At 39.5% G+C, this 26,128-nt stretch overlaps 2 protein-coding genes across 2 annotated transcripts in view; both read left to right on the top strand.

The window, feature by feature from the left end:
- The window catches only part of SNX16 (sorting nexin 16), a 153,885-nt gene that overhangs the window by 109,348 nt on the left and 18,409 nt on the right, over positions 1-26,128 (top strand). The window lies entirely within an intron of this gene.
- On the top strand, positions 2,045-7,212 carry LOC134494319 (myelin P2 protein-like). Its single transcript, XM_063299423.1, has 4 exons — positions 2,045-2,214; positions 3,088-3,260; positions 4,589-4,690; positions 5,937-7,212. Exons 1-4 carry the CDS (start codon positions 2,142-2,144, stop codon positions 5,985-5,987), a joined length of 399 nt encoding a protein of 132 aa, XP_063155493.1. The 5' UTR covers positions 2,045-2,141; the 3' UTR covers positions 5,988-7,212.

Raw genomic sequence — 26,128 nt, 5'->3', positions numbered from 1 at the left:
ACAGTACCTAATCTGAAGCAGATTCTCACAAACACCAAGAAACAGCAAGGTAATGATGCCATCACAAAAGAATTAATGGACACTAATTTGACCTCATGGAAGAAGGAGTTGAAATTTGGAAAGAGATTTCTTAAGCAGGCTTCATTTCCAGCCAGTTTACGCACAAGAGACAAACAACTGAAGGCTGCCATGTAGAAGAATCTATAGTGCAATGTTTTTCATCCTTGGCAACTTTAAGATACATGGACTTCAATTCCCAGACTTCTCCAGCCAGCACACTGGCTGGGGAATTCTGGGGGTTGAAGTTCACCTGTGTTAAAGTTGCCAAGGTTGAGAAACGCTGCTATAGTGTGTAGAAAATCAGTGGAGGAAGTCAGATGCATATTTCTTGGTTGTATCTTAATTTAGATATGGCACTACTTGGAGCACCATCCAGGGTAGGCAAAAGAGGAAGAGTGAATGTCATTCTTCAGCAGGTAAAACCTGCACAGTTAATATGAAGTGAATTCTGGACTTTACTACTGAAACATGAATTCCATATTTTGAGCCATTTAGAAAGATGAGAGACTTGAGAGCAGTACTTAGAGAAGAAGTTTGGTATCTTACTGGATCATAAGGTGAATGTGAGCCAAAACTGTGATATAGCTATTACAAACACACACATACATAAGCAATATGCCATCTTAAGCTACATTAACAAAACCAAAGTCTGGTTTACCAGAAGATACAGTTGTTATTCCTCATTAGTCAGGCTGCATTTGGAGTACTGTGTTAAGTTTTAGATACCATATTTTTCAAATAATGTTGACAAAAGGGAATATATGCAGAGATAGGTGACTGGGATGATGAAGGATCCAGAAAACAAATCCAATAAAGAACCTCTAACAGACATAGCTGATATTCTAGAGGTGACGGACCCGTCCCTGGGGGAGCTGGGGGTGTTGACGACCGACAGGAAGCTCTGGCGTGGGCTGGTCCATGAAGTCACGAAGAGTCGGAAGCGACTGAACGAATAAACAACAACAACAGACATAGCAATGCTTATCACAATCTTAAAATAACTGAAAAGGTACCATAAAGACATTCCCTGTTGCTCCAGATGACAAGACTACAATCAACCTCCTCCCTGAGATGAAGTCAAGAGGCTGACCAACCGGAAGGAGCTTTTGTGCAGAAGCCTCTTCCATCTCTTAGAACTGTAGAAGGAGGCCTCAGAGGTGAGGTAAAGCAAAATAGCACAGCTGCTTCACTTTGCTTTTAGAAGTGAGGGGAACAGGTCACTTAAAGCTTGGAAAGGATGCTTCTCATAATCCTTCAGTGAAGCAAAACTTTGAGCCTTCAAAGCTTTGCACAGGTCTCCTAAACATTGGGATAAACCTCTTAGCAGTGAAGAAGATTGTCATGGATGTAATGGATTCTCCTTCGCTGGAGATACAAGCAGAGGTTGGAAAGCCGTCTCACAGTTCCTGCGTTCCTGACTGCAGAGTTGGGCTGAATTATCTCTATGACCATTCTGTGATCTGTGTTATCAGTGTTTTAAATGAATGTGTTCCCAGGAAGAGAAAGTGTTGATATTATATAAATGATAGCACTATACTTTCAACATTCTGAAATATCTTTACTTTAAGACCCCCTAGCATGCTGACATTCTGATGATGATGATGATACCGCAAGTAATTTTGGAATGTGTTTCTTGCCTATAGTGCACAACCTTTTCTATCCTAAACCCTACTTCATCTGTATTTATTTCTTTAATGGCCCTATTAAATTTATTCCTCATCCTCATAAGACATTCCTGAAAACCGAATGCTGTCCTCCCCAATGGCACTATTGCATCTGTGCTCCAGCACAATAGTATCAAGCTGACACCCATCGCCCTTCTGCTTTGTATCACTGCGGAGGAGTTGGTGGCAGGCAAATGCTGCTAGTCTTGGTACTAGCATGAATGGTGTGGCACAAGGGCCCATTGTTTGGCTTCTGACATTGCCCTTCTGCATTGGGAGGTGCTGAGCGCTGCATGTCCTAGGCCTCTCTTAAAAAGCCGTGGCCAGTATATGGACCATTTATATAATCCATCTGCCTCTTCCTAAGAATTGCTCCTGTCATTGCCCTTCTCCCAAGGACATACTGCCAGCAAAACCATGTGCAACAAATTTGTGGGAAGCTGGAAACTCATCTCTAGTGAAAATTTTGATGATTACATGAAAGAATTGGGTGAGATTTGTCTTGATTTGATTTTTAAAATGTTGCAGTTTGTTGGTTGTTGATTTATTCTGAGAGCTTTGCAATTAGGTTACGAAATGTTTAACTTAAGCCTCTTCAAAAAGATTTTTTAAAATAAGAGAGAATTTTAAAATTTCTTCTTTTTTAATAACCTTCCTAGAATTTTTTTCTCAGCTTCTATTACAGTATCTGATGAATATTTTACTTGCCGTTATTTCCAAGTCATTATTCATGATGGAATAATGAAAAGCTTTATCTGGTATTGAGAGTCCATCGGAGGTGGGTGGCTAATAAATTTAAATTAAGAATCCAATATTTCCTGGTGCCCAGTTTTTACTATGAATAAAATCACTTGTTCCACAGAAATTGTAGGCATAACTCTTTGGTGGATATTCTTTAATTGGTCTTAATGCTAGAGTTCTAAAAGTAATCTCATGCTGTCGTGTCCGACTCTTGGTCACAATCTTATGCTAGGGCTTTGTAAATCACCATATAGATGATTCTATGTATAAATAATAGGTTAAATCCAGACTTCTTGTGTTTAGAGTAGATACACTGTCCCCTGCCAGCTGTTGCTTACGGTCACTGTAGAAGATGGAAGGGTATTGGGTTATGAATATGTGGTTCACAGGAATGCACATTTGTCTTACTAGGTACACAAATAAATGCTACCATTTAAATATAATTCTCTGAGAAATGCAGATATGTAATAATCCTCTGATACCCTCCATCAAGTATACGACTTCTTTCTTTTATTGATGTTTGTCAGGGGTAATGGATGTTGATAATGTGCAGACTACAAAAAAAAAAATCCCACTTTCTTGTCCAATAACTGATGAGTACTGTTTTCTTGGTGTTCTATAGGAGTGGGATTGGCCACCAGGAAACTTGGCAACTTGGCAAAACCTAAGATCATCATCAGCATGAAGGGTGATGAGATCACAATCAAAACGGAAAGCATCTTTAAAAATACACAGATCACATTTAAGCTGGGTCAGGAATTTCAAGAAACCACAGCAGATGGCAGAAAAACCAAGGTGAATAGGTTTCTTTTCCATTTTATCTGTAAAATTAGAGGCATTTTGATGCACTTAGGAACATTGCAAGAGGTTCAGGTCATTGGACAAATGAATAAGTGGGACATGCAGATAATAGTTGCCAATTGTCTAGCATACTTTCTCAGAGTTCAGCTCTGATGTGGGAAATTCTCAGAAAAGTGTTGGATATGTTTCAGATGTATTTCAGAAAGAAAAGGAAAACAATGTCTTGTAACTGAAAATATTTGTAACTTCTTTTTTATAGTTCTATAATAGAGATATTGTATCTTGGCTGCAGAAATTCAGATGATCACTAGACAGTTGCATAGAGGTAGAGAAAACTAACTTTGCTGACAGCTAGTGGGCACTGGGATTTTCCAGCCTAGGTTTGGCAGACCTACATAATACTATGGCATCGATACAAACAGGACAGAATCAAGAAGGGGCCTGAGGGTTGTACAAACATAAAGAATAATTCAAAGGAGACAAAGCAAACAAGTCCCAGACTAAAACAGGCATGTGGGAACTGAGCATATTCAGTAGTCATGGAATGTTTAAATCATGTGGAAGATAAAACAGAAAAATGGGAAGAGGAACCATCAAGAGGAACACATATTGAAATGTATGTTAAGGGTCATTTTCTGCTATTGTGATTGCAATAGCAGAAAACATAATTTGCATGTCATTTCTAATAAAAGTGTAGCTATTCAATATGTAATCCAGAAATACAAGAGCAGAGCAGACTGCAAGTAACTGCTTATGATGGAACAACATCAACAACAAAAAGATCCAGAAATAGCAAAATGGATACTGGGGACAGTTTGACTGCTGGTGACTTCATGGACACATCTATATTTATTTATTTATTTATTTATTTATTTATCAATCATATTTTATCACCGCCCATCTCCCTCACATGGCAACAGTACAAAAGTAGTTTGTCCTGGTTTTCTTCCAGGATGTTTTTTTTTACTTCTTGGTTGAGTGTCTTGCCCTGGTATTTCTTGGTAGCCCAAATCATCCAAGTCCCAATTAGCTTTTTCAAGATTAGCCATCATTGTCAGCTAAGTACTGCTATCCTCTCTCTCCCTCTCAGCTGAGTATTCCTAAGTGGTAGAGGAGAGAGGATGGATGGATGGATGGATGGATGGATGGATGGATGGATGGAGATAGTCTCTACACTTGGGAATAATCAAATGTTATTTAAAATACAAGACTATACTTGGGCACACAACGTACTTTGCCATATTTAATAGCACTCCACCTTCTGTATTGTGCCCAATCTGTGTCAAAATGATAACTTTTAGAATTATTATTTGGATCTGCAGACTATTGTAACCTTAGAAAAAGGTGCACTGGTTCAAGTGCAGAAATGGAATGGCAAGGAATCAACAATAAGGAGGAAACTAATTGATGGGAGGATGGTGGTGGTAAGTTGCTCTTTTTAATCAAGTAAGCATTTTCAGTGTTCCCCATTTCAAAAAAAACCTATAGTATGCTCACATGTTTGATCTGTTTACTGTAATCTTAGGAACTTTTGAATGGCAAGACGTATGTTTTGATCACAGCTATACACTTGAAAAGGATACACATCAAAAATCTATTGAAAATACAGTATATGCTTTAAATTAAAGAATAAAATAAAGAATAAAGAATAAAACTGTGTGGCTTAGCAGGAAGTACATTTGAATCTGATTTAAGAATGGTTCATAAATGTATGAATTTGGATAAATTCTTCCATAGCTGTCCACTTTAATGCAAATGTTAACTTTGTAGTGGTATTCATCAGTTAAAACATATATGTATGCCGATTTGATTAAAACTAAGACTGGTTTTAAAAGGCCCAAATGACGCAAAAGTAACAATATTTTCAGCTTTTTACATTAGAAAAAAAAAGAAAATGAAGAAGAAAATATAATAAAATTATGCGTGTTGAGTAAAAAGTGGTTGGGAAGATGTTTTTTCTCAAACTGTTAGTGAAGCTGAATGGTGAGAGGGTTAAGCCAGATTAAAGGAAGTTAATGGGTAGAATTTGGCACACCGTGATTTAGCAATGGTCAATAACAGGGATGATTTTAAAAGGGGATTAAACAAATGAATGATTAGTCTATTTATGGTTACTATTCATGATGGCTATATTGAAAATATACTTCCAGTATCAAAGACAGTAAGTTCCTTAGCATTATTTCTAATGAACATAGTCAAAGAGAACATTGGGTTCTTATGCTGCTTGTTAGCTTTCCTACTGTAGACTAGATAGACATTTGATTGGTTCAGCAGGCTCTTCTTACGTTCTTAAATTTTTACAGCCATCTCTTAGAAATTGTTTACCATCCCTCTCCTAAAGTTAAATTCAGGACTGCTTCACATATTATGGATTAAAATGATATATACATCTGGACATTTCAAGTGACTGGGAGAATCAATTTCACCTCTTGGTCATCAGTATTCAGTCCAGATGAAGTTTCAGGCATATGCTGACATATTTGTTCTTCGTTAAACTTCTTGTTCCTTAGAATTAAACAAAAGCACCTTGGACCTTGAATTTTGAAAGGCAGCAATACCATAAGAGATACTGTACATGAAGGCTGGAAAAAGCAACATGCCTCAGTAGTGTTGAAGCGGATCAGGTGATTATCACTTCTCTTACGTCTCAAATTATCTTCCTCTCTTTAGGAATGCATCATGAAAGGCACCATGTGTACAAGAGTCTATGAGAAGATGTGACAAAACTCCAAGTTTGTAACAGATGGAACCGAGTTCTTCAGTCCAAATCATTTCCTTGAGTGGGTGGGGAATGACCATTTCTGTTCACCTTTTTCATTTTTGCCTTTTACTGAAGAGCAACTAAACTATAAGCATTCATTTTTTTAAAAAGCATTGAGAAAGTAGATCACATCTGTGACTAAATAAATGCTTACCATTGTATAAATGTGTTATTTTAGTTAGATGATATGGTTGCATCTGGCCTTCCTGAGCACACTGTTAATGGGTTGTTTTCATTCCACAGTGATGCACTCTCACACTAGTGAATCTATGTCACTTTACACAGAAACAGGAATATTCATATTTTCTTTAAATGACACATTATACAACCCAGACGTGCTAACCTGTGGTCCTTGGCAATATAAAAAAAAAAATTCACCTGTTAATGAAAGGCAAGAGTTTATTTATGTTCTATTACAAGCTGTGCTGTGAAACTGAGATCTCATCTTAGGCCAAAGCAGTTCTCAGCTTACTTTAACATCATCTGAAAGCACGTCACACTTTTTGAATCACTTCCCTGACCATCTGCTTCATAGCAGAAAGGGAAGTGAGTGTCAGCAAGAAAGAAAATAAAAAGCTTCACACTCTTTGGCCCCTGGTCCTGCCCACTGATTCTTTCAGCGCCATTCAACATCGGCAGCAGGTCCCCAGCAGGGAGATCCTGTGTTAAAAAAATCAACATGGCAGCTGTGGCTATGGCCACCATTTTGACTTTTTTGATCCCCCCATTCAGATGCCTCTGTCTCAAGCCAGTTTAATTTTCTTTAGCTTGGTATCTTCCTGATGTGTTGGAATAAAATCCACAGATTTCAACTGATGTTACCTCCAATATCTCTGGAAGTCAGCAGGTTAAAGTAGTCTACTTTAGGGATTATAATGTTCAATGGTAAAAAGTTTTCTTACACCAGATCAGAGGTGATGTTTTTCCTCTCAGAACTCAACCCATACACGAAGAGGTGTTTAGTTCTGCTACTCATAGCCTTAAAAAGGTTTATTTCATTATGTTGGTTCATACCTGAATTACTGGCCTAATGTGTTTTATTAAGAGAGAAAAAAATGTAGCTGTGCAGCTCTGCAACAGATCTGCCTGGCACATTCTCTATAGGAAAATAGCCATTAGCAGCTGTGTCATGGGACTTAAGAGTTTTTCCAGAACAGGAAAAGTGCAACTGAGCTGATAGTACAGGGGAAAAAAAAAAAAAGATGAGGTAGATGGTACATCCTATTGATGAACAGGCAGCAAACAATCAAATTCTAAGCCTTTGTCTTATCAGGGACTCAGGTGGGTGGGGAGGCCCTGAAACTACTCCAATCTTTCTGAAAATGACCACATCCTGTGCTTCAATTTAATGCAATTTAGGCATGCCAGACATAACTGAACATACACATACGATACAAATCCAGCCATTTGTTCCAATCACCACTTCTTTTCCCCATCCAATTCATCTGATAACCTGAATGGATCAACTTCTGTTTATGGATGCCTCGTAACAATGTCCACTTTCACAGACAAGGGTCAGAGCATTGTAATAGAACACACGCCTTGTTTTCACACAGTGCTAAGCCAGTCTCCTCCATCCCAGCATCCTCTAGATATGTAGATTTCCAGGAAATCTTGGGGACACATCTGGAAGGCATCAAGGCTGAGGATGGCTGTGCTAAGCCTTATTACAATGTGTCTGGTTTTGGCTTAGTATGATATGGGAACCTATGTTTTTAAAGCATGGTTTGGCATAACGCATAAACCTAGGTAATTGCCGTTTCTAAATAAATCTCATATCAAAACATGATATGAGACCTGGAGCTGTGACTTCTCCAGTTTAAATAACCAAACAGCAAGCGCTGTAAAATATTTCCATTTCTGATCTTGGGAAATTGTTACCAGCTAAAGTAGGTAATATTAGGCTAGATGAACAAACTAACTTGAGATAACATTCCTATATTTTTTGTTCAATCTAATATAATTGTAATAATCAATTTTGATTATTAATCATTACAGTATTCTTACATTATTTTTAATAGCACCATAAGGGTGCATAATTCCTACTCCCAAGAACGTTATAATCAGGGGAAGGAAGAAACAAAATTAAGTGATTGCAGTTGTATACTTAGAGATAAAAACCAAATTATAGGAGGTTGCAGGGTCAGAAATAGATTCTCATTCAAGACTGATAAAAAGAAATAGTTCTTTATTACACTGTGTATGAATGATGGAATTCTTTGCTATTAGTCTGGTGGCAGCCAAATTCATGGAGGATGAGGCTAAAAATCTACTGGTCACATAACTATATTTCTGTCTGGAGAGGAGGAATAGATTGAGACTCACTCCTAGCAAGACAGGGTGGCTTTGGGTTCAAAGACCTGCCAATTCCAGTGAGCTTCCATTAAAACTCTGAACAAGGTTACATTACTCTGTATGGAATTGGTTCACCATTTGAAGGTCCTTTTGTACTCACAGCTCTTGCCCGAATAGCAGGTGGCACTGTAGCCAAGCAAGTCTTGGCAGAGCTCCATCTTGTGCACCAGTTGAGACCTTTCCTGGAATGGCAGGCATTGCTCACTGCCACTCACACCTTAGTGTGATTGGACTATTGCAACATGCTTTGCATGGGGCTGCTTTCAAAGAGCATCTGGAAGCTACAGCTGGTCCAGAATGTAGCTGGTGGGGTATTGATGATACACCTCAAGGCACCACATAAAACCTCCACTCTGAAAGCTGCACTGGTTGCCAGTTGGCTTCTGAGTGCAATTCAAGGTGCTGATTGTCACCTTTAAACTCATATATGGTACAAGGTCTGGGTATCTGTGGGACTGACTTCTCCTAGTAACATCTCCCTGCCTGAAAGATCCAATAGGGCGGGCTTTCTATGTGTCCCCTTGGTTAGAGATTGTTACCTTCAGGGCCAATCTCATCCTCTGGAATAGCATTCCCCTGATGTGTAATTGGACCTTTCCCTCCTGGCTTATAGAAAATTGGTGAAAAAGTAGTTGGTTCATCAAACCAGAGTTGGGGGGGCTGAGGGGAGAAGGGTGTGGATCATTGTGAATGGCTGTTGGGTCATGATTTGGGGTCTTTTCACTATTGTTGTTGATGCTTTTATTTGTGATTCTCAATTCCATAGGAATATTATGTAGAAGCTTTTTTTTAAAGCAATTGTATGGTTTTAATCCCAATTAAAGTAGAGTCAGTGAATTGGAATGTCTTATAAGCTCTGTAAATAAAGAAATAAAATCAACCAACTGCAGTAGAAGAGACCATTTTACTAACGTCCTGCTTGTGATCTTCCTGGATGCATCTGGTTGGCCATGGTAGGATACAGAACTCAAAACAGATAGCTTTTAGCCTAACATGGCAGCATTGTTCATACAGTTTTATGTTCTTGGGTGGTACAGTACAATTGCAACTCTAGCATTGGTGAAATTCTTCATGAATTCATCAGACATAGATTTATAATACTCTCCAGGCAGTAAAGTTGATTTGATATTATAGCTACACTCATATACTGTATTCTGTTATACCATAACTGGTCTGTTGACGTTTTGATAGTTTAACAGATTCTGTACACCTAGGCACTGTTTTGTGCAAGCCACAGTTATGTCATGATGTACTTACACTTCATCAAACAAACAGTTCAACAAAATGGTGCCTTAGCACAATAAGTGAACCTGGCCAGTGGGACATATGAATAAAAGTGTGTAGGACTCTACAGTCTACTTTCACAGTTACACTCAGATCCACAAATGATACCTTCTGAATAGTTTTTCATTTGACGAAGTAGTTAAAATTACAGCATTTAGATTTCCTTGAGAACTCATGGTATTAATCCACATGTTTATCAAGAAGGAAATGGCGTATCTTGCTATTTAAGAAGCCCTACACTGGGCAATAGGCCATTGTACTTCAGATGGAAAAATAGTTTCCTGAAAATAATAGTAACAACATTTGGATTAAAGTTCAAAACATCATTAGAAAATAATGCAGTGCTAAAAGTTTTGCACAAAATAGCTTGTATCACTAAGTTACACTAGACTTTGGATTATATTGACCTTTCAACGTAGTTTCCCATATGTTTTTTTTTCCTGGTAACAATATAAAACATTTATTTAAGGAAATGAAAGGCTCAGGGGACTCTGAGCAGAATAGCCAAGCTGCGTTTGCTAGATGAAGAATCTGATTCAGGGCCAAGCAATTTGACCCTAGAAGTTGTTTCCATATGTGGACAAATATCATACAGACTACTTTGGGGTAGTTTTTATTTTAAAAAGGAAAAAGAGGGATTCAGATACATTTTTCAGAAGTTGACAATATGTGGATGCTGTCCTTTACTTTTCATTAAAAAAAAGACAACAGAATTAAGGACGATTCATTAAGGTGATAAAAACTTAAGAAATTGTTTTCGGTATAACCCATATTCTCCTGGTTTAAATATTCTAAGAAAAACTTTGGGTTATCTTGAGAACAACCATGATATAAATCACTATTTCAGTACAAATTATTTTCAGTATGGCTTACATAAAGCAACACAACATTACAAAGCTAAAAGTGCTAATACCCTTCCCAATGGGTGTGAGCTCACTGTGATTCTCCAACTGCTGCTGAACCAGAACTACCAAGAGCTTCAGTAAAATATGACCATTAATGAAAGATGCTGGGATATGTAGTTCAGCAACATCTGGAAGGTCACAGGTTTCCCCATCCTTGCTCTTTTGCATCTGGTTTTGATCTGGAGTAGGATATTATACCTTCCCACAGCATTCCCATTATTCAAGGCTAACAGGTGGAATGAAAAGTAACAACTGTGCCTCTTCAAGTGTGCTGTAGAGTGGTAACAATGTGATCTTCTACTTTAGCCTTCCCCAACCTGGGCATCCTCCAAATGCATGAATTCAGCTTCCTGAATTCCCTAACCACATAGCCAATATGGAGACTTCTAGGCACTGAAGTCTACAAATCTGGACATTACCAGGTTGGGGAAAATTATTTTATTGTATGTATCACCCCATCCCCCAATAGATATTCAAACTCATCTTCACAGAACAGAAGAGTGTTCTGTGTGGCTTAGGACCAAATCTGACAACATGTCCATCCCCATTTGGTTTTATAATGGACAGGATACAGAGGTGATAGTCAGTGAACATTCCCACCTTTCACTTATGCTCCTTGAGCTCTTTTGCTATAGGCATGCTTCTGTCAAGCCACCCTCACTTGGAGGAACATGGCCAGCTTCTGGTTTTTAAGGTGAAAGTTGAGTTTGTTGTGCAGGAAATTAGAGTCAAAGCTCTTTATTTTTCACATTTTTGTTAAGCATCTGGGGAAAGGGTCAAGCCTAAAAGGGAGTTAAGACTGAGAAACTTTTTGGTCTGAGAATGCCTACTGAGATCCTGAGCCTAGTAACAACTGAAGAAACTAATACCTTTTATGGATTACAACAGATACAGTATATTAAAGCAGGAATTAAATTTGAAATTGAATAAAACTCTATGCAGTGTATAAGCGCTGCAGTAAATCCTGAGTTTAAAAAGCTGAAGGACCCAGAAAGAATTAGTTTGTCAGGGCTCTGACTTTCATAAGGTAATAATTAAAGTCCTTTCTCCACTTGTACCCTGTACAAATTCTTTGGTGGCAACATCTCTTTTCTGCCATGTCCCCATGACATTCATTTCAATTTTTGCTAAGCAAGTGAAACAAGTTTAAATCCCCTTTAGTTTTATGGGGGTTAAAGCAGTGTTTTTCCCCACAAGCCAAAAGCCTCCATGCAGAGAGGAGAGAACAGAAAAGCTACAAGAGTCAACCAGTTCCTGTGCATACACAAAATAGAGATTACCCTTCTGCAGTGAGTCACAACAGAGGGTTAAAGTTAAGGATCAGCAACAGAAGCCACAAATTTCATGCCAATATAGTTTACTGCTGACTTAAGGATGGGGCTATCCAAGGAGTTCATGTTGTTGTTGTTGTTGTTGATAGCACTATTAGTTAAAGTGGTATTTATTAAATTATTTTCATATAATAAATGTTTGGGAGTTGATGAACAATCTAAAACTCCATAAAAGAGTTGATGAGCTGAAGAGTTTGGGAAAATAATAGGAAGATTTGAACTATGGTTGCCAAAATGATATTGAAGTCCATAACAATAGCACAATAGCATTCTACTTCATTGTACAAAAATATAGTTCTGCTAGTAATACTTGCTTAATACTTTACAAAGCCCTTACACAGTATTTTATGCCTCCTTCAAATCTCATTAATCATGATCTCATGTGACCAAAGCGGCTTAGGGCTGCTCATTGACATGACTGACTATAATATGAAGGCAAGGGAGAGTTTTCAGAAGGTTGAAATAATAACTGAGTGTTTGAATTCCTAACAGATCTGAAAGGTCAACGTGGTTTCTCTCAACCCCCTCTTCAGAGATATTCTAGGGTACTATCAGCCATGACTCCCTCACATGCCACAGGAAGAAGGAGAAAAAGGAAGACAATGAAAGGGTCTCTTGTAAGCTACATGAGCTTACATCTTCCAGAGGATGCAAGAGCAATTGTGTGACTTCAGTGAACCAATGTTTTATTTTTCCACTGTTGCTACCATCAACTATCTTTGCTTTAAGCTTGAGAAGCTACTCATACTATCAAAGAATATCCCTTAAAAATGAAAGTCATATAAATTGGGCTAGACATTAGCAAAAATTCCTAGTGCAGCTGCCAAAGGAATACAGTACTTCAGGGACGGACAACCAGCCTGGATTTCAGTTACAATTAGTCTCAGATAAATAGCCCACAATAAGGAAATGGGGGCACCATTCTCTAAAATATCAAGGTACCAGGTTGTCTGCCTCTGCCTGAAGTATCCTTAGTATCAATTTAGAAGATAATGAGTAGAGTAAAATGTTTTTAAAAACAGCTTTTCAAAGGAAAACTCAATAACTATCATGCAGGAAATGAACTAATATTCAGAAAAACTCTCAAACTTCAGCTTGAAAGTGGCCCACTAAGCATTAGGGAGATCTAAATACATGTGATTTAACAGGAATTGTTGTAAGCATCCTGGATGACATTTGGAGGACAGAAAGATACAAATATTATTAACAACATTTTAATGCACCCAGTTAATAACAAAGGTGCAGATACATAACTGAAATGATAAAATACATTGAATCAGGTTTGGGCAAGAAAAAGAGGTTTTGGGGAGATGGAAAGAATGGAGGATATAGTGCAGCTCTTGGTATTGCTAGAGGTTTGGCCATGGTAGGTCTTTCATGAGGAAGGGTAACATGTTTGCCTCCAGTAGCAGTGAAAAAAAGGTGATAGATCCTGCCCTTCCCCTGCCCACCACTGGAAAAACCATAACTGACTTTGCTTTTCTGAATGGTAATGGCTATCTCAAGGTGGCCTCCCATCACAAGCTCGGCCCAGTATCTTGCCATGAAAAGAACCTCTCTCAAAGAAGCAAGAACTAGGCCAATCATAGTCTGTTCAAGAAACCATGATTAAATCTGTGTTCTGTGATGTGTGGGCCAGGTTTATCTGTAGTATGAACTCTCAACTCATTTTGCTTTCTCCAGGAAATCCTACTTCAGCAAAGGATCGTTACCTTGTCGTGGTGCTGGAGCTTGAGCACCTCAATGATGCCATGAGCTAAACCGTGAAGGGCCACCCAAGATGGGAAGGTCATGACAGAGAGGTCAGACTAAATGCGAACACTGGGGAAGGTAATGGCAACCCACCCCAGTATTCTTGCCGTGAAAACTAAATGGATCAGTACAACCAGAGATATGTCGGTATACCATCGGAAGATGAGACCCCCAGGTCGGAAGATGGTCAAAATGCTACTGGGGAGGAACAGAGGATGAGCTCAACTAGCCCCAGACGTGATGACACAGCTAGCTCAAAGCCGAAAGGACGGCTAGCGGCCGACGGTGCTGGTGGTGAACGGCGAATCCGATGTTCTAAGGATCAACACACCATTGGAACCTGAAATGTAAGATCTATGAGCCAGGGCAAATTGGATGTGGTTATTGGTGAGATGTCAAGATTAAAGATAGACATTCTGGGTGTCAGTGAACTGAAATGGACTGGAATGGGCCACTTCACATCAAATGACCACCAGATCTACTACTGTGGACAAGAGGACCACAGAAGAAATGGAGTAGCCTTCATAATTAATAGTAAAGTGGCTAAAGCAGTGCTTGGATACAACCCAAAAAACAACAGAATGAGCTCAATTCGAATTCAGGGCAAGCCATCTAACATCACAGTGATCCAAATATACGCCCCAACCACAAATGCTGAAGAAGCTGAAGTAGAGCAGTTCTATGAGGATCTGCAGCACCTACTGGACAACACGCCTAAAAGAGATGTTATTTTCATCACGGGAGACTGGAATGCTAAGGTGGGCAGTCAAATGACACCTGGAATTACAGGTAAGTATGGCCTGGGAGAACAAAACAAAGCAGGACATAGGCTGATAGAATTTTGCCAAGACAATTCACTCTGCATAACAAACACTCTCTTCCAACAACCTAAGAGATGGCTTTATACATGGACTTCACCAGATGGACAACACCGAAATCAGATTGATTACATCCTTTGCAGCCAAAGGTGGCGGACATCTGTACAGTCGGTAAAAACAAGGCCTGGAGCTGACTGTAGTTCAGATCACGAACTTCTTCTTGCACAATTTAGGATCAGACTAAAGAGATTAGGGAAGACCCACAGATCAGCTAGATATGAGCTCACTAATATTTCTAAGGAATATGCAGTGGAGGTGAAGAATAGATTTAAGGGACTGGACTTAGTAGATAGATTCCCGGAAGAACAATGGACAGACGTTGGCAGCATTGTTCAGGAGGCGGCAACAAAATACATCCCAAAGAAAGAGAAAACCAAGAAGGCAAAATGGCTGTCTGCTGAGACACTAGAAGTAGCCCAAGAAAGAAGGAAAGCAAAAGGCAACAGTGATAGGGGGAGATATGCCCAATTAAATGCAAAATTCCAGAGGTTAGCCAGAAGAGATAAGGAATTATTTTTAAACAAGCAATGCGCGGAAGTGGAAGAAGACAATAGAATAGGAAGGACAAGAGACCTCCTCCAGAAAATTAGAAACATTGGAGGTAAATTCCAGGCCAAAATGGGTATGATCAAAAACAAAGATGGCAAGGACCTAACAGAAGAAGAAGAGATCAAGAAAAGGTGGCAAGAATATACAGAAGACCTGTATAGGAAGGATAACAGTATCGGGGATAGCTTTGACGGTGTGGTCAGTGAGCTAGAGGCAGACATCCTGAAGAGTGAGGTTGAGTGGGCCTTAAGAAGCATTGCTAATAACAAGGCAGCAGGAGATGACGGCATCCCAGCTGAACTGTTCAAAATCTTGCAAGGTGATGCTGTCAAGGTAATGCATGCTATATGCCAGCAAATTTGGAAAACACAAGAATGGCCATCAGATTGGAAAAAATCAACTTATATCCCCATACCAAAAAAGGGAAACACTAAAGAATGTTCAAACTATCGAACAGTGGCACTCATTTCACATGCCAGTAAGGTAATGCTCAAGATCCTGCAAGGTAGACTTCAGCAGTTCATGGAGCAAGAATTGCCAGATGTACAAGCTGGCTTTAGAAAAGGCAGAGGAACTAGAGACCAAATTGCCAATATCCGCTGGATAATGGAAAAAGCCAGGGAGTTTCAGAAAAACATCTATTTCTGTTTGATTGACTATTCTAAAGCCTTTGACTGTGTGGACCATAACAAATTGTGGCAAGTTCTTAGTGGTATGGGGATACCAAGTCATCTTGTATGCCTCCTGAAGAATCTGTATAACGACCAAGTAGCAACAGTAAGAACAGACCACGGAACAACGGACTGGTTTAAGATTGGGAAAGGAGTACGGCAGGGCTGTATACTCTCACCCTACCTATTCAACTTGTATGCAGAACACATCATGCGACAAGCTGGCCTTGAGGAATCCAAGGCTGGAGTTAAAATCGCTGGAAAAAACATTAACAATCTCAGATATGCAGATGATACCACTTTGATGGCTGAAAGTGAAGAGGAACTGAGCAGCCTTATGATAAAGGTGAAAGAAGAAAGTGCAAAAGCTGGCTTGCAGATAAACCTCAAAAAAACCAAGATTATGGCAACCAGCTTGATTGATAACTGGCAAATAGAGGGAGAAAATGTAGAAGCAGTGAAAGACTTTGTATTCCTAGGTGCAAAGATTACTGCAGATGCTGACTGCAGTCAGGAAATCAGAAGACGCTTAATCCTTGGGAGAATGACAAATCTCGATAAAATAGTTAAGAGCAGAGATATCACACTGACAACAAAGGCCCGCATAGTTAAAGCAATGGTGTTCCCTGTAGTAACATATGGCTGCGAGAGCTGGACCATAAGGAAGGCTGAGAGAAGGAAGATTGATGCTTTTGAACTGTGGTGTTGGAGGAAAATTCTGAGAGTGCCTTGGACTGCAAGAAGATCAAACCAGTCCATCCTCCAGGAAATAAAGCCAGACTGCTCACTTGAGGGAATGATATTAAAGGCAAAACTGAAATACTTTGGCCACATAATGAGAAGACAGGACACCCTGGAGAAGATGCTGATGCTAGGGAGAGTAGAAGGCAAAAGGAAGAGGGGCCGACCAAGGGCAAGATGGATGGATGATATTCTAGAGGTGACGGACTCGTCCCTGGGGGAGTTGGGAGTGTTGACGACCGACAGGAAGCTCTGGCGTGGCCTGGTCCATGAAGTCACGAAGAGTCGGAAGCGACTAAACGAATAAACAACAACAACAAGGAAATCCTATGGTACTGAGGGGAATCAGGATCTATTGGGGTATCACTGCTCTCTACTCTCATATTATGCCAGCCTTATACTACAGAAAACATCACACATTGCCAGAGATCTTCTTCCAAAAAAACTGAACCTGAATAAGGCAACCATGAAACTTCTCAGAAGTGAGATGTGTATATGCATATTGGTGTGGCTGTTATCCAGCCATGACGTAATAAACTTTTGTGTTCTTTCATTTTTGTTTCATCACAGTCTCACCTAGAGTAACCCTCCCTTGTTTAAAGGATAAACACTTCAAGCTGACCAAAATCATGGCACATTCTGCTTTATTCTTTAAGTTTTCTCCTCGCATTTATGTCAAATGATCTCAGGAGAGGAACTACGTATATATGGCTGCTTTATTTGCCTCAGTTTTGAACTGGTGCAAGAGAGCATGCCCTGGCATTGCAAAAAACTCATCCTCTGATGATCAAATTCTGTCTTTTTAAAAGACATATGCACGTAAGCACTTTTTAAGCATTTATAGTGTTTTACATGTCTTTCTTCATTATATTATTGCCAAATATCTGGTAATGGTGGGGGTAAATATTACAACATTGAAAGAAGCCCTTCTATATTCATTTTAAACTTTTTAAAAAAAAAGTTAGGAGAGACAGTTCTGGGTCCCCAGTTTCATATATAATTGGGCCAGGAACAAGGAGATTAGAATTGCTAAAAAAAGAAATATGTAACTAAAAAAAAAGAGCTTCCAATGACAAAGTACATTAAAGTTTGGGGAAAGGCCCCATGTTGGAATAATTATCCAAGCAAATGACTTCCTGAATATGAAAATCTATTTCGTATGATTTAAAAGCTGGCAGACTCCTTCACTGAAAACTTTTAAGCAGAATCTGGACAGTCACTTATAGGCATCTTTAAACAAGACCTACTACTTTCTTCCCAGGGATACCAAGATCCACCAGTAGGAGACAAGAACAAAGTAAGTGGCTTAGTAAAGGGTCCAACATGACCACATTTGGATGTCATGCTGGTGGAAGAGCACGGCATGTACCTGTTCACCCTTGCTACCTTACCTTGACTGATATAGCAGCTTAGGCCTGCACTTTCTACTCCCCCACCACCACTTTGCTTGGCTACAAATTGCTGTTACTGATTAATTTAAGGCTTAGTTTATGTAGAAGGCATGCTACCTGCCCCTTTGGCTAAGGAGAAAACATAGCCAGAAATACATACATACATGCATACTATGGTAAAATTAAGGTGCATCCTCTATTCAGATGGCATGCTTAGTCCTAACATAATCAGTCACAGCTATTTCTGACTATGGCAGTTGGAGTGGAGGTAGAGAGAATGAGCAACTGGAAGCCGGTATGTTCCACACCAAGGCACAGCATGATATAGCAAAGCTCTCATTCATTTAAGGTGCCCTTTTATTGTGTGAGCAGCCTGTTTCATTAATCAAATTATACTGGAGAACCTGACATCACTATTACCTTCCAGCTGTTTTCTTCCTAGCTTTATCTACTACTTTCTTCCATCTTTTTTTTTCTTACCAGAAAAAAAAAACATCATTTAGGATGGGAAAAAATGGGACTGCTCTTCAGTGCCTTTGGATTGGTGCGGTTAAGAATCTTCTTTTTGGAAGGATCATTAGGATAAAAGAATGGGCACATCACAGCTTAAAGCTCTTCCCAGTGAATCCAAGGCAAAATCTGCCCCACCCACAACACATATTCTGCTTCCAGTTGTGTTATACCACCACAGCTTTGGCTGGCAGACCAAAGAGCTCTGTGTGAGAATGTCCCTTGCGCTTCTCTCCATCTTGACTCTCCATCAGAAAATGTTCTAACAGCAGGGCTACTATAGTGCTATTAAAAACCTTCTGGAAGTGGCATTATAATTAGGCTAAAGTTGCAGGGAGTGATCAAGAGAAATGGGATTGTGGATTCATTAAGGGGCCCTTATGTTTTTGTTGTAATCTATTCTGTAACAAAGCAATACCCTCCTTTTGCTTCTTTTCATCTGAATGTTGCAATATGAACAAGGATAAATTAAAACATTAAGAATACCTCAATTAGCATATGTTTCAATTAGTTTCCCAGCCTATAAAATGTTTCCTGTCTAATATAGCATAACTGGACTGTGGATATACCCAGACACATGATGAGAAAATAGGAAATTAATTTCTACCAGAGTGGGTGTTATAGTGTCATCATGATGTTTGCTCAGTCTTCAGTTCCTACGGTGAGGAAACTTTGGGAAATGGCAGCTGTTCTTAAGCAAGATTTCCTAATATATAGAAACCTCATGTCTCCTAATTGTACATGTTTGTGTAATTAAACAATGTTAGCCATGTTTCAGTGTTTCTGGTTTCACACCCTAAGGTTCACCTCTGCCTTAGTTTACATAATGAGTCAGAGAACTCATCTGTAACTAGTTACAGTAACAGTAATCTAGTAACAGTAACAGTTAAGCTACTTCAAACATTATATTTTCGACTATGAAGCCTTTTTAAAAAAAAAAAAAAATCATGTGACACTGCGTGGATGATGCTAGAAAGCTCTGACTAAACTTTACTGACTAAAATCATGTATTGATTTGTCTGTCTCTCCTTCTACCCACTACGCAACCTGCTAAAAATAATAATGCCACTGTGACATACGCAAAGTTCAAATTAGTTTATTTAATTTATCCTCTTCCTTAATTATCAATTCCGTATTGGAGGATCGTTAGAGAGTAAGCTTGGACAACTGACGTTTGAGGCTCACCTTCACCGTGCAATTCATTTTCAGTAAAAAGATGAGGAATGTTTCCCACTGAGACTGATGCAAGTTCAGTCATGTATCACAGGAGGCCACCTCCTCCTGGATTTCTTTGAATGTCAGAAATCCAAATGGAGATCTATCTGTGATCTCAAAAGTCTCTCTTGACATTGGTCAGCTTAGCTCTTCGCCAAGGCTCATTTAGGTATTTTGCAGCTTTCAGCAAATTATTTTCAGCTCAATGCAACATTTCAGGACAATGCAACATTTTCCTGGGGAATCTCAGCATTCCTATTATCTGGCAGCCATTCCTTGCTAATAGTTTTCATTTTTAGCTCCCCAGTTGACCCTTTTCCCATGGTTCCTTCCTTATCATTTCTTACACCTCCTTCACTCTACATTTTTCTTCATTCTCCATTCACACTCAAAAGCACTTACAATGCATTTTATAAGTTAGACTGGAAAAAAGCAATGAAAGAATATGAAAATCATAATGCTAATGATAAATGAATATTTGTACAGCAATTAAGAAACCAGAAGCAAAAGCTCTGTTGAGTCAAGCGTGACTCCTGATGATTGTATAAACACATCTGACTAGTTTTTCTTGACAGCATTATAGGAGTGGTTTGCCATTGGCACCTTCTGAGATGTTTCACCAAATTCCCAGTCTTGTTTTCAACCCTGGAATTTCCTGGTGGCCTCCCATCTTAGCACTAACCAGGTCTAACTGGGCTGGCCCTAAAGTGGACACTCTCTTATGAGAATATGTCCCCTGCAAACAGTAAACGGCCTATTTTAGAGCTGGGACTGGGGTATGGGGATGATGTGAATCAATCCCTGGGACTGGCAGATTTTTTTTTTCCTGATGGTTGATGAAGTACTGAACAGGGAGGAGGGCAAACTGAAGACTCAACAAATTGCTTTGCCCAGTGCATGCTGAACATACAAAACCAGGACTGCAGCATTTGGCAGAGACTCAAAACAGAGGCTGGATAAAGATCGGTAACGCAGGAAGCAAATTTCATGTCAGTATAATTTTCGCTGACTCAGATGGCTGTAGGATGGATAGCTCTGTAATTGAGCAGGGAAAGAGTCCAAGACCAAAGTTACACAGTGCTCTGTAGGTGGGCCAGCAGCAGGCATATGAAAAGCAAAAGAAACTGCCAAATTAATTTTCTCTAAGGTTTTCAGAAAGCATTGCCACATAGTACAAAGTCCTATGTTAAGGATTGTACACGGGTACTAATGTGCAGTGACCGCGTGCAGTGTCTTGCAACGTTCTATATTTTGTTATAGTTTTGCGGGGGAGGAGGTTGAGAAGTAATGTTTCTCATCCTCTCAACCAAGTGAGACAGGATCTTCTGGCCTGCTCAGTGGTATGTTCAGAGCCAGATGGTATAGGATTTAGTATGTCCTATTTTGGCCACTACTCTGGCAAGCTGCATTGGTAAAACAGATTCACAGTGTATTGCTGCTGGCAGATTTCCTGTAGTAACAGCATGGTGGACTTGCCCTGGAGCTGGAAAACTGATATATATGCATATACTGACATCCTGTTATTAGTTTTCATCCTCTTACTGGTAACTGGTTTCATTATTATTTCAGAAAATAATAATTGTTCGTGCATTATGGTTTATGTTTGGGCGTTAATCTTTCATTTCAAAAGCACAAGTCAGGGCAAACAGAAGGTATAAATAATGGGCTAAGAGAAATAAATATATGTATTATACCATATGGTTGTGCTATTATTTAATGAGGAATAGTATTCAGGACATAAAGCCAGGAAATATAGTCACATCAAAATCCTGGCAATTTTAATGCAGGGGAGGACAATGTGTGACCTCCCAGATGCTACTGGACTATGACTCTCTCAGTATTAGCAATTTTCTCTGAGCTGCTGCGGATCTGAGTTCAACATTCAAAAGGTCACACTTTGCCTCTCCTTGCTTTAATGGGAGACAATGAAGCATATACTCAATTCTATCTCTGAAGTCAATGGAATTTACAGAATCTTCACTTTAATTTACTCATGCCCTAGGTGAGTTCATATTAAGCTTGCTTCAAAGACTGAATGATTTAGCTCTTGGGTGAAACACGGATGTGCCATTTTCAGGCAATTTTAAAGGACCATTTCCCTTCCTTTAAATGGCATTTGCTTCCTTTAATATATATTTCCCAGCAATGTGGGAGAAACACATAGCAGACAACAAACAGTTGCAGATTTGTGATTTCAATTTCAGAAAGTGTCCTTGAGCTCCCAGTGTTCTGCTCAGTTACGCTGTGTTGTGTAGGGAACTGTGTTTCGCTCTTGTGTGATCTCTTGGGAGCAACACAATGTTTTAATGCCACTGACTAACCAGTAACAAGTAGCACAGTTAGGTTGTGTTCTGCTTGGACCCTCCATCCACAGCTTGAAGTCTCTTCCGTATGCATAGTGTTTTGCTTCAGGAAGGAAGAGTGTGCAGATCCAGGGTAGGTGCTGTGCCCCAATATCTCCCAGTTGACACTGACTTTGGGGCGGTCTTCAGCAGCTGAGCCAGCTAACTTTCTGCTCAGCTATGCTGAGTACTGCAGTGTTCCCTCTGGAACTGTTGGGTAAGCAATTTCTCATTGATAGAAACTCCCACTTTATCCTGCCTCCTTGGATCTCTTCCCTCCTTCATGAAAACCAGGCATTGTTGTGCCTTGCTATATTGTTCCCCCATCCTGCTGAGATGATTCAAGGAATAGTTTTGCTTCTCCAAGCCACTGTGGCTTCCCCCCACCCCTCACTGCAAAACAGATTCAGTGATGGTGAAAGGGGTGTGGCATTGACTGGAGCACTACGTTTTGCATACTACCATTGGCCTGGGAAGAGTACTGAACAACGTCTCAGCAGTAGAGGACACTTTTTGGTGCCATGAATGTGATTCTAAGGAGCAAAAGTGCTGGCTGAATGCCCTTTGTCACTGTCGCATTCCTCTTCACTGTAAAAGAACTGTGGCATGTTGTCAATACCATTCCAGGGAACTTGTCCAAAGAGTGTCTTAACAGGAATGTAAAAGGGATGTACATAGAACACATATAGCTAACCTGATGCTGCCTGTGGGAAGTTACTTACCTGTGGGTGCCCCAGAAGCCAGCTCCAATTTATTAGAGAGCAGGCGTTTGGGATAGTATTCTAGCCACAATGGCTGGTTGGCTGGCTGATGGTCCCCTTCTTTTTCCCTTCAATATTTTAAAATAGCTTTTTATTTTTAAATAAAAACCAGACTGATCTGAATACAGTTGCACCTCCATGATTATGATGGAGGAAAGGTTGGCCAGCTTTGTGTTCCCCTTCACTTTCCTTCACAACCATTGTTAGGAAAGAAGAGGAGGGAAATAGAGATGCTGTAGTCAGCACAGTCTGCCAACTTTGTCTAGAGGGCACCTTTTTTTCTGTTCTGCCACTTACACAGCCAACTTCTAATACTAACTCAAGGTATTTATTGCATCTGTAAATCCTTATCTGTAGTTGCATGTTGCAAATTGTAAACTCTTTGCTTAGAGAATGAAAACACGATGCCATCTGGAGTGATTTTTTTAGCCAAGACGTGGTAGCTCTAATAGTTTAGGCAATTTTTGTTATAACAAAACTTGGAACCAAACTATGGTATGAATGGTTACATGCTAGAGCTGGAATTAACCTAACTTACTGTGTCATGCAAACCTGGGCACTTTTATGATGGCTCATCATCATCATCATCATCATCATCATCCATTTCTCTGTTCACAAGTATGCAGTTTCTGAAGATTTAAATATATAATACCTGAACTCTGGATCTGAGAAAATAAGTATAATCTTCCTGTTATCACTATGGAAAACCCAGATTCCAATTTCGCCATCCTGAAAACAAGGATGAAAAGTAACAACAGATAACTTTCTTTCAGAATCTTGTCAACCTTAACATCCTCTGCATTCCTCAGTTCAGCGAAATTACTGAGATATGATGAGGGTAACTCATCATTTTGTATGCACACCCACGCTGGTAGCAGAACAAGTTGAGATAATTGAGCCAATGGGAAGGGTTTCTCTTTGAAAATTACTTCCTATCACTTTGTTAAAAGGACAAAACAATTACTACTTTCATTAACTCTTCCATTTGAAATCTTTCTGAAGTCTTTTACACAGACCTTTCTTTCAGGTTTAAAAACATATCAATATATTCTTTAAAAGCCCATACTGTCATTGAGCAATGAGTAGTATCAGATGGATATTTTTCTATTTCTCCCATGACAGCCTGCTGCATACATTAGTAATGGGAAGACTAGAGCTTGTTCTCAGATGTTGCTCCAGGCACCATATAGCTTCTACCGCAGTGGTCCATGTAGCCATGCAGATAGCTTTTTCCCATTGCCAAGTTATTGTGCTATCCCTATATATTTGAGTCAATGGAAAACTATACCAGCATTAAATCAGCCCCCCACCTTACCAATTCCTATTGCCTCTCTAGTGTCTGTGTTCCTAAGTCAGCTACCCCAAGTCATCCACTTCTCTCTAATGTAAGCCTAACCAATTGTATCTACATTGGGTCTGCCCTTGAAATAAGGATGAAAACACTACTTTAACAGCTAAGCATGACTGAAGGCTCTCTGACTCATGGGCTGGGGAACAAGATGAAGGCAAAGTCACTGGGACATGGCAATAAAAATACAAGGTCAAAACATGTTAAGCCCTGGTAAGGTGCAAGTCTGGAAAAGTCCCAAGACAGGGAACCTATTTGTATAGAACCCTTTGATTACATACGATTCTTCCATGAGAATCTTCCATGGATAGAACTCTTCCATTGAGAGATTCATTGAGATCAGGGACACAGCTAACACCATGGCCTTACAGCTCATGTCTACATGATCTTTTTTAGGTTAGTAAGAAAGGGCCTCAAAAAATGTCAGCTCTGCTCTGGAATTTTCAGTTGCTAATGTATCTGACAGCACTGCAGATACTCTCAAACTGCAGAACATTCCATTGCATTTGGTTGGATTAGTTCAGGTCAGAAATGTTTAGGTTGCAAAATTTGAGTCTAGAGTTTTACTACATGCTGTACAGACATTGGTATCATTTATTTGAGTTTTCCTGATTCATTTATTAGAGAATCATTAATTTCAACTCACACTGAAAAGCCATAATATGGAATACATAATTAGCTTAACAAGCTATCACTTTCAAAAGCCCTGAGGAAGAATTAATGTTGCTTACCTCTGTCTGGGCCAAATATTACAAAAGCTACAAAAATCTCCAATGTTCTGCCCTTCAGGGGAAACCATGCCCTGAATACCACTATCTTTGAAATATCTCTTGGCTCAAGGATTTGGGGAACATGCAACAGAATGTTAAGTAATCTGTAAACTTCAGCATAGTAGTGAGAGGTCAGCATGAGGAAGAATTTGTGAAAGTAATAAAGCTGAAAAAGCAAAAAAGAAATGTTGGGAGCAGGAAAAAGCATAAGGGAGCTGGGTGGGTGGAAGTTTGGAAACTTTACAAATAGCAAACCTACATTTTCAAAGGAGGCACATATTGTTTAGGAATTCAATTTCTCTTATAGTTCAGAAAGAAATACTAATGGCTTTCATTCATCATTCATCTAAATCTGCACTCCTTGAGAAAGTAAGCACAACTGCATGCGCTAGTGGGCAGAACAAGTTCTCTTTCATATTTCTTAAATGAACTTTATAATTGTTGAATTTACAGAGCAGAAGCTGTGCTGCTTAACTGGCTCAAAAGTCTGGATGTTTTATCAGTTGACAGGCAATTGATTGATCAACCAAGCAAAAACAAACAGAACAACACCCATTTATAACTCTATTCTATTTATTTTACTTTGTTTGCCCAATTGAATTTACTCATTTATAAAATCTATTGAACACTCTTCCCAACAATTCATAGCTTCAGCTGGCTCACAGAAATAAAACAGTGATACCATAATGCCTCAGATCAATTGTGTCTTTCAAAAAAAAAAATCTGATAACTTTGATGAAACAAATGAACTGTGCACATTTGATACTGTACTATTGTCTGGAAAGGATTACTGCAGCGGGCTTTGTGGATTAAGAGATGAAACTTTCCATGCCTTACCTGAAACCTCAGAGAAAGGTCAAAAGCTACCCAGTAACACGGATTAAAATATCACTTTTATGACTACTACATTCAGATGCTTTAAGATCTATAAAAAATGTAATATCTCCAATATGTTTGGATTGTTTTCAGCAAAAGAGAGCTATGATCTACTCCTCTTTTGAAGCAGCACAGACCTAATAGCCTGCTTGGATTCAGCCTGAGCCTGTTCCTCCCCATCCAGACCCCAACAGCCTCCAGACACTGAGAGAAAGCATTGCTTGGGGGTCCAGAGTTTGAAATACACAGATGGGTGTCATCAGCACACTGATACCTACCCTGTGGTGCCAGATGACCTCCCTCAGCAGCTTTGCATGGATGTTAAAAGGAGACAGGAGAGAGTCAAACCCTATGGCACCCCACAAAGCATGGGCCCAGGATTAAAACTCTCCCTGTCAACTGCAACCTAATGGAAGAGGAGA

Source organism: Candoia aspera, chromosome 3 (assembly GCF_035149785.1).
Source record: "Candoia aspera isolate rCanAsp1 chromosome 3, rCanAsp1.hap2, whole genome shotgun sequence".
Taxonomy (NCBI): Eukaryota; Metazoa; Chordata; class Lepidosauria; order Squamata; family Boidae; genus Candoia; species Candoia aspera.
This window is presented reverse-complemented; position numbering and strand designations above follow the sequence as displayed.

Bases quoted from the DNA above. Each gene is read 5' to 3' on its own strand.
- LOC134494319 (XM_063299423.1), top strand. From the start codon at position 2,142: ATGTGCAACAAATTTGTGGGAAGCTGGAAACTCATCTCTAGTGAAAAT. The intron at 2,215-3,087 runs GTGAGATTTGTC...GGTGTTCTATAG, and splicing joins TGATTACATGAAAGAATTGG to GAGTGGGATTGGCCACCAGG. The intron at 4,691-5,936 runs GTAAGTTGCTCT...TCCTCTCTTTAG, and splicing joins TTGATGGGAGGATGGTGGTG to GAATGCATCATGAAAGGCAC.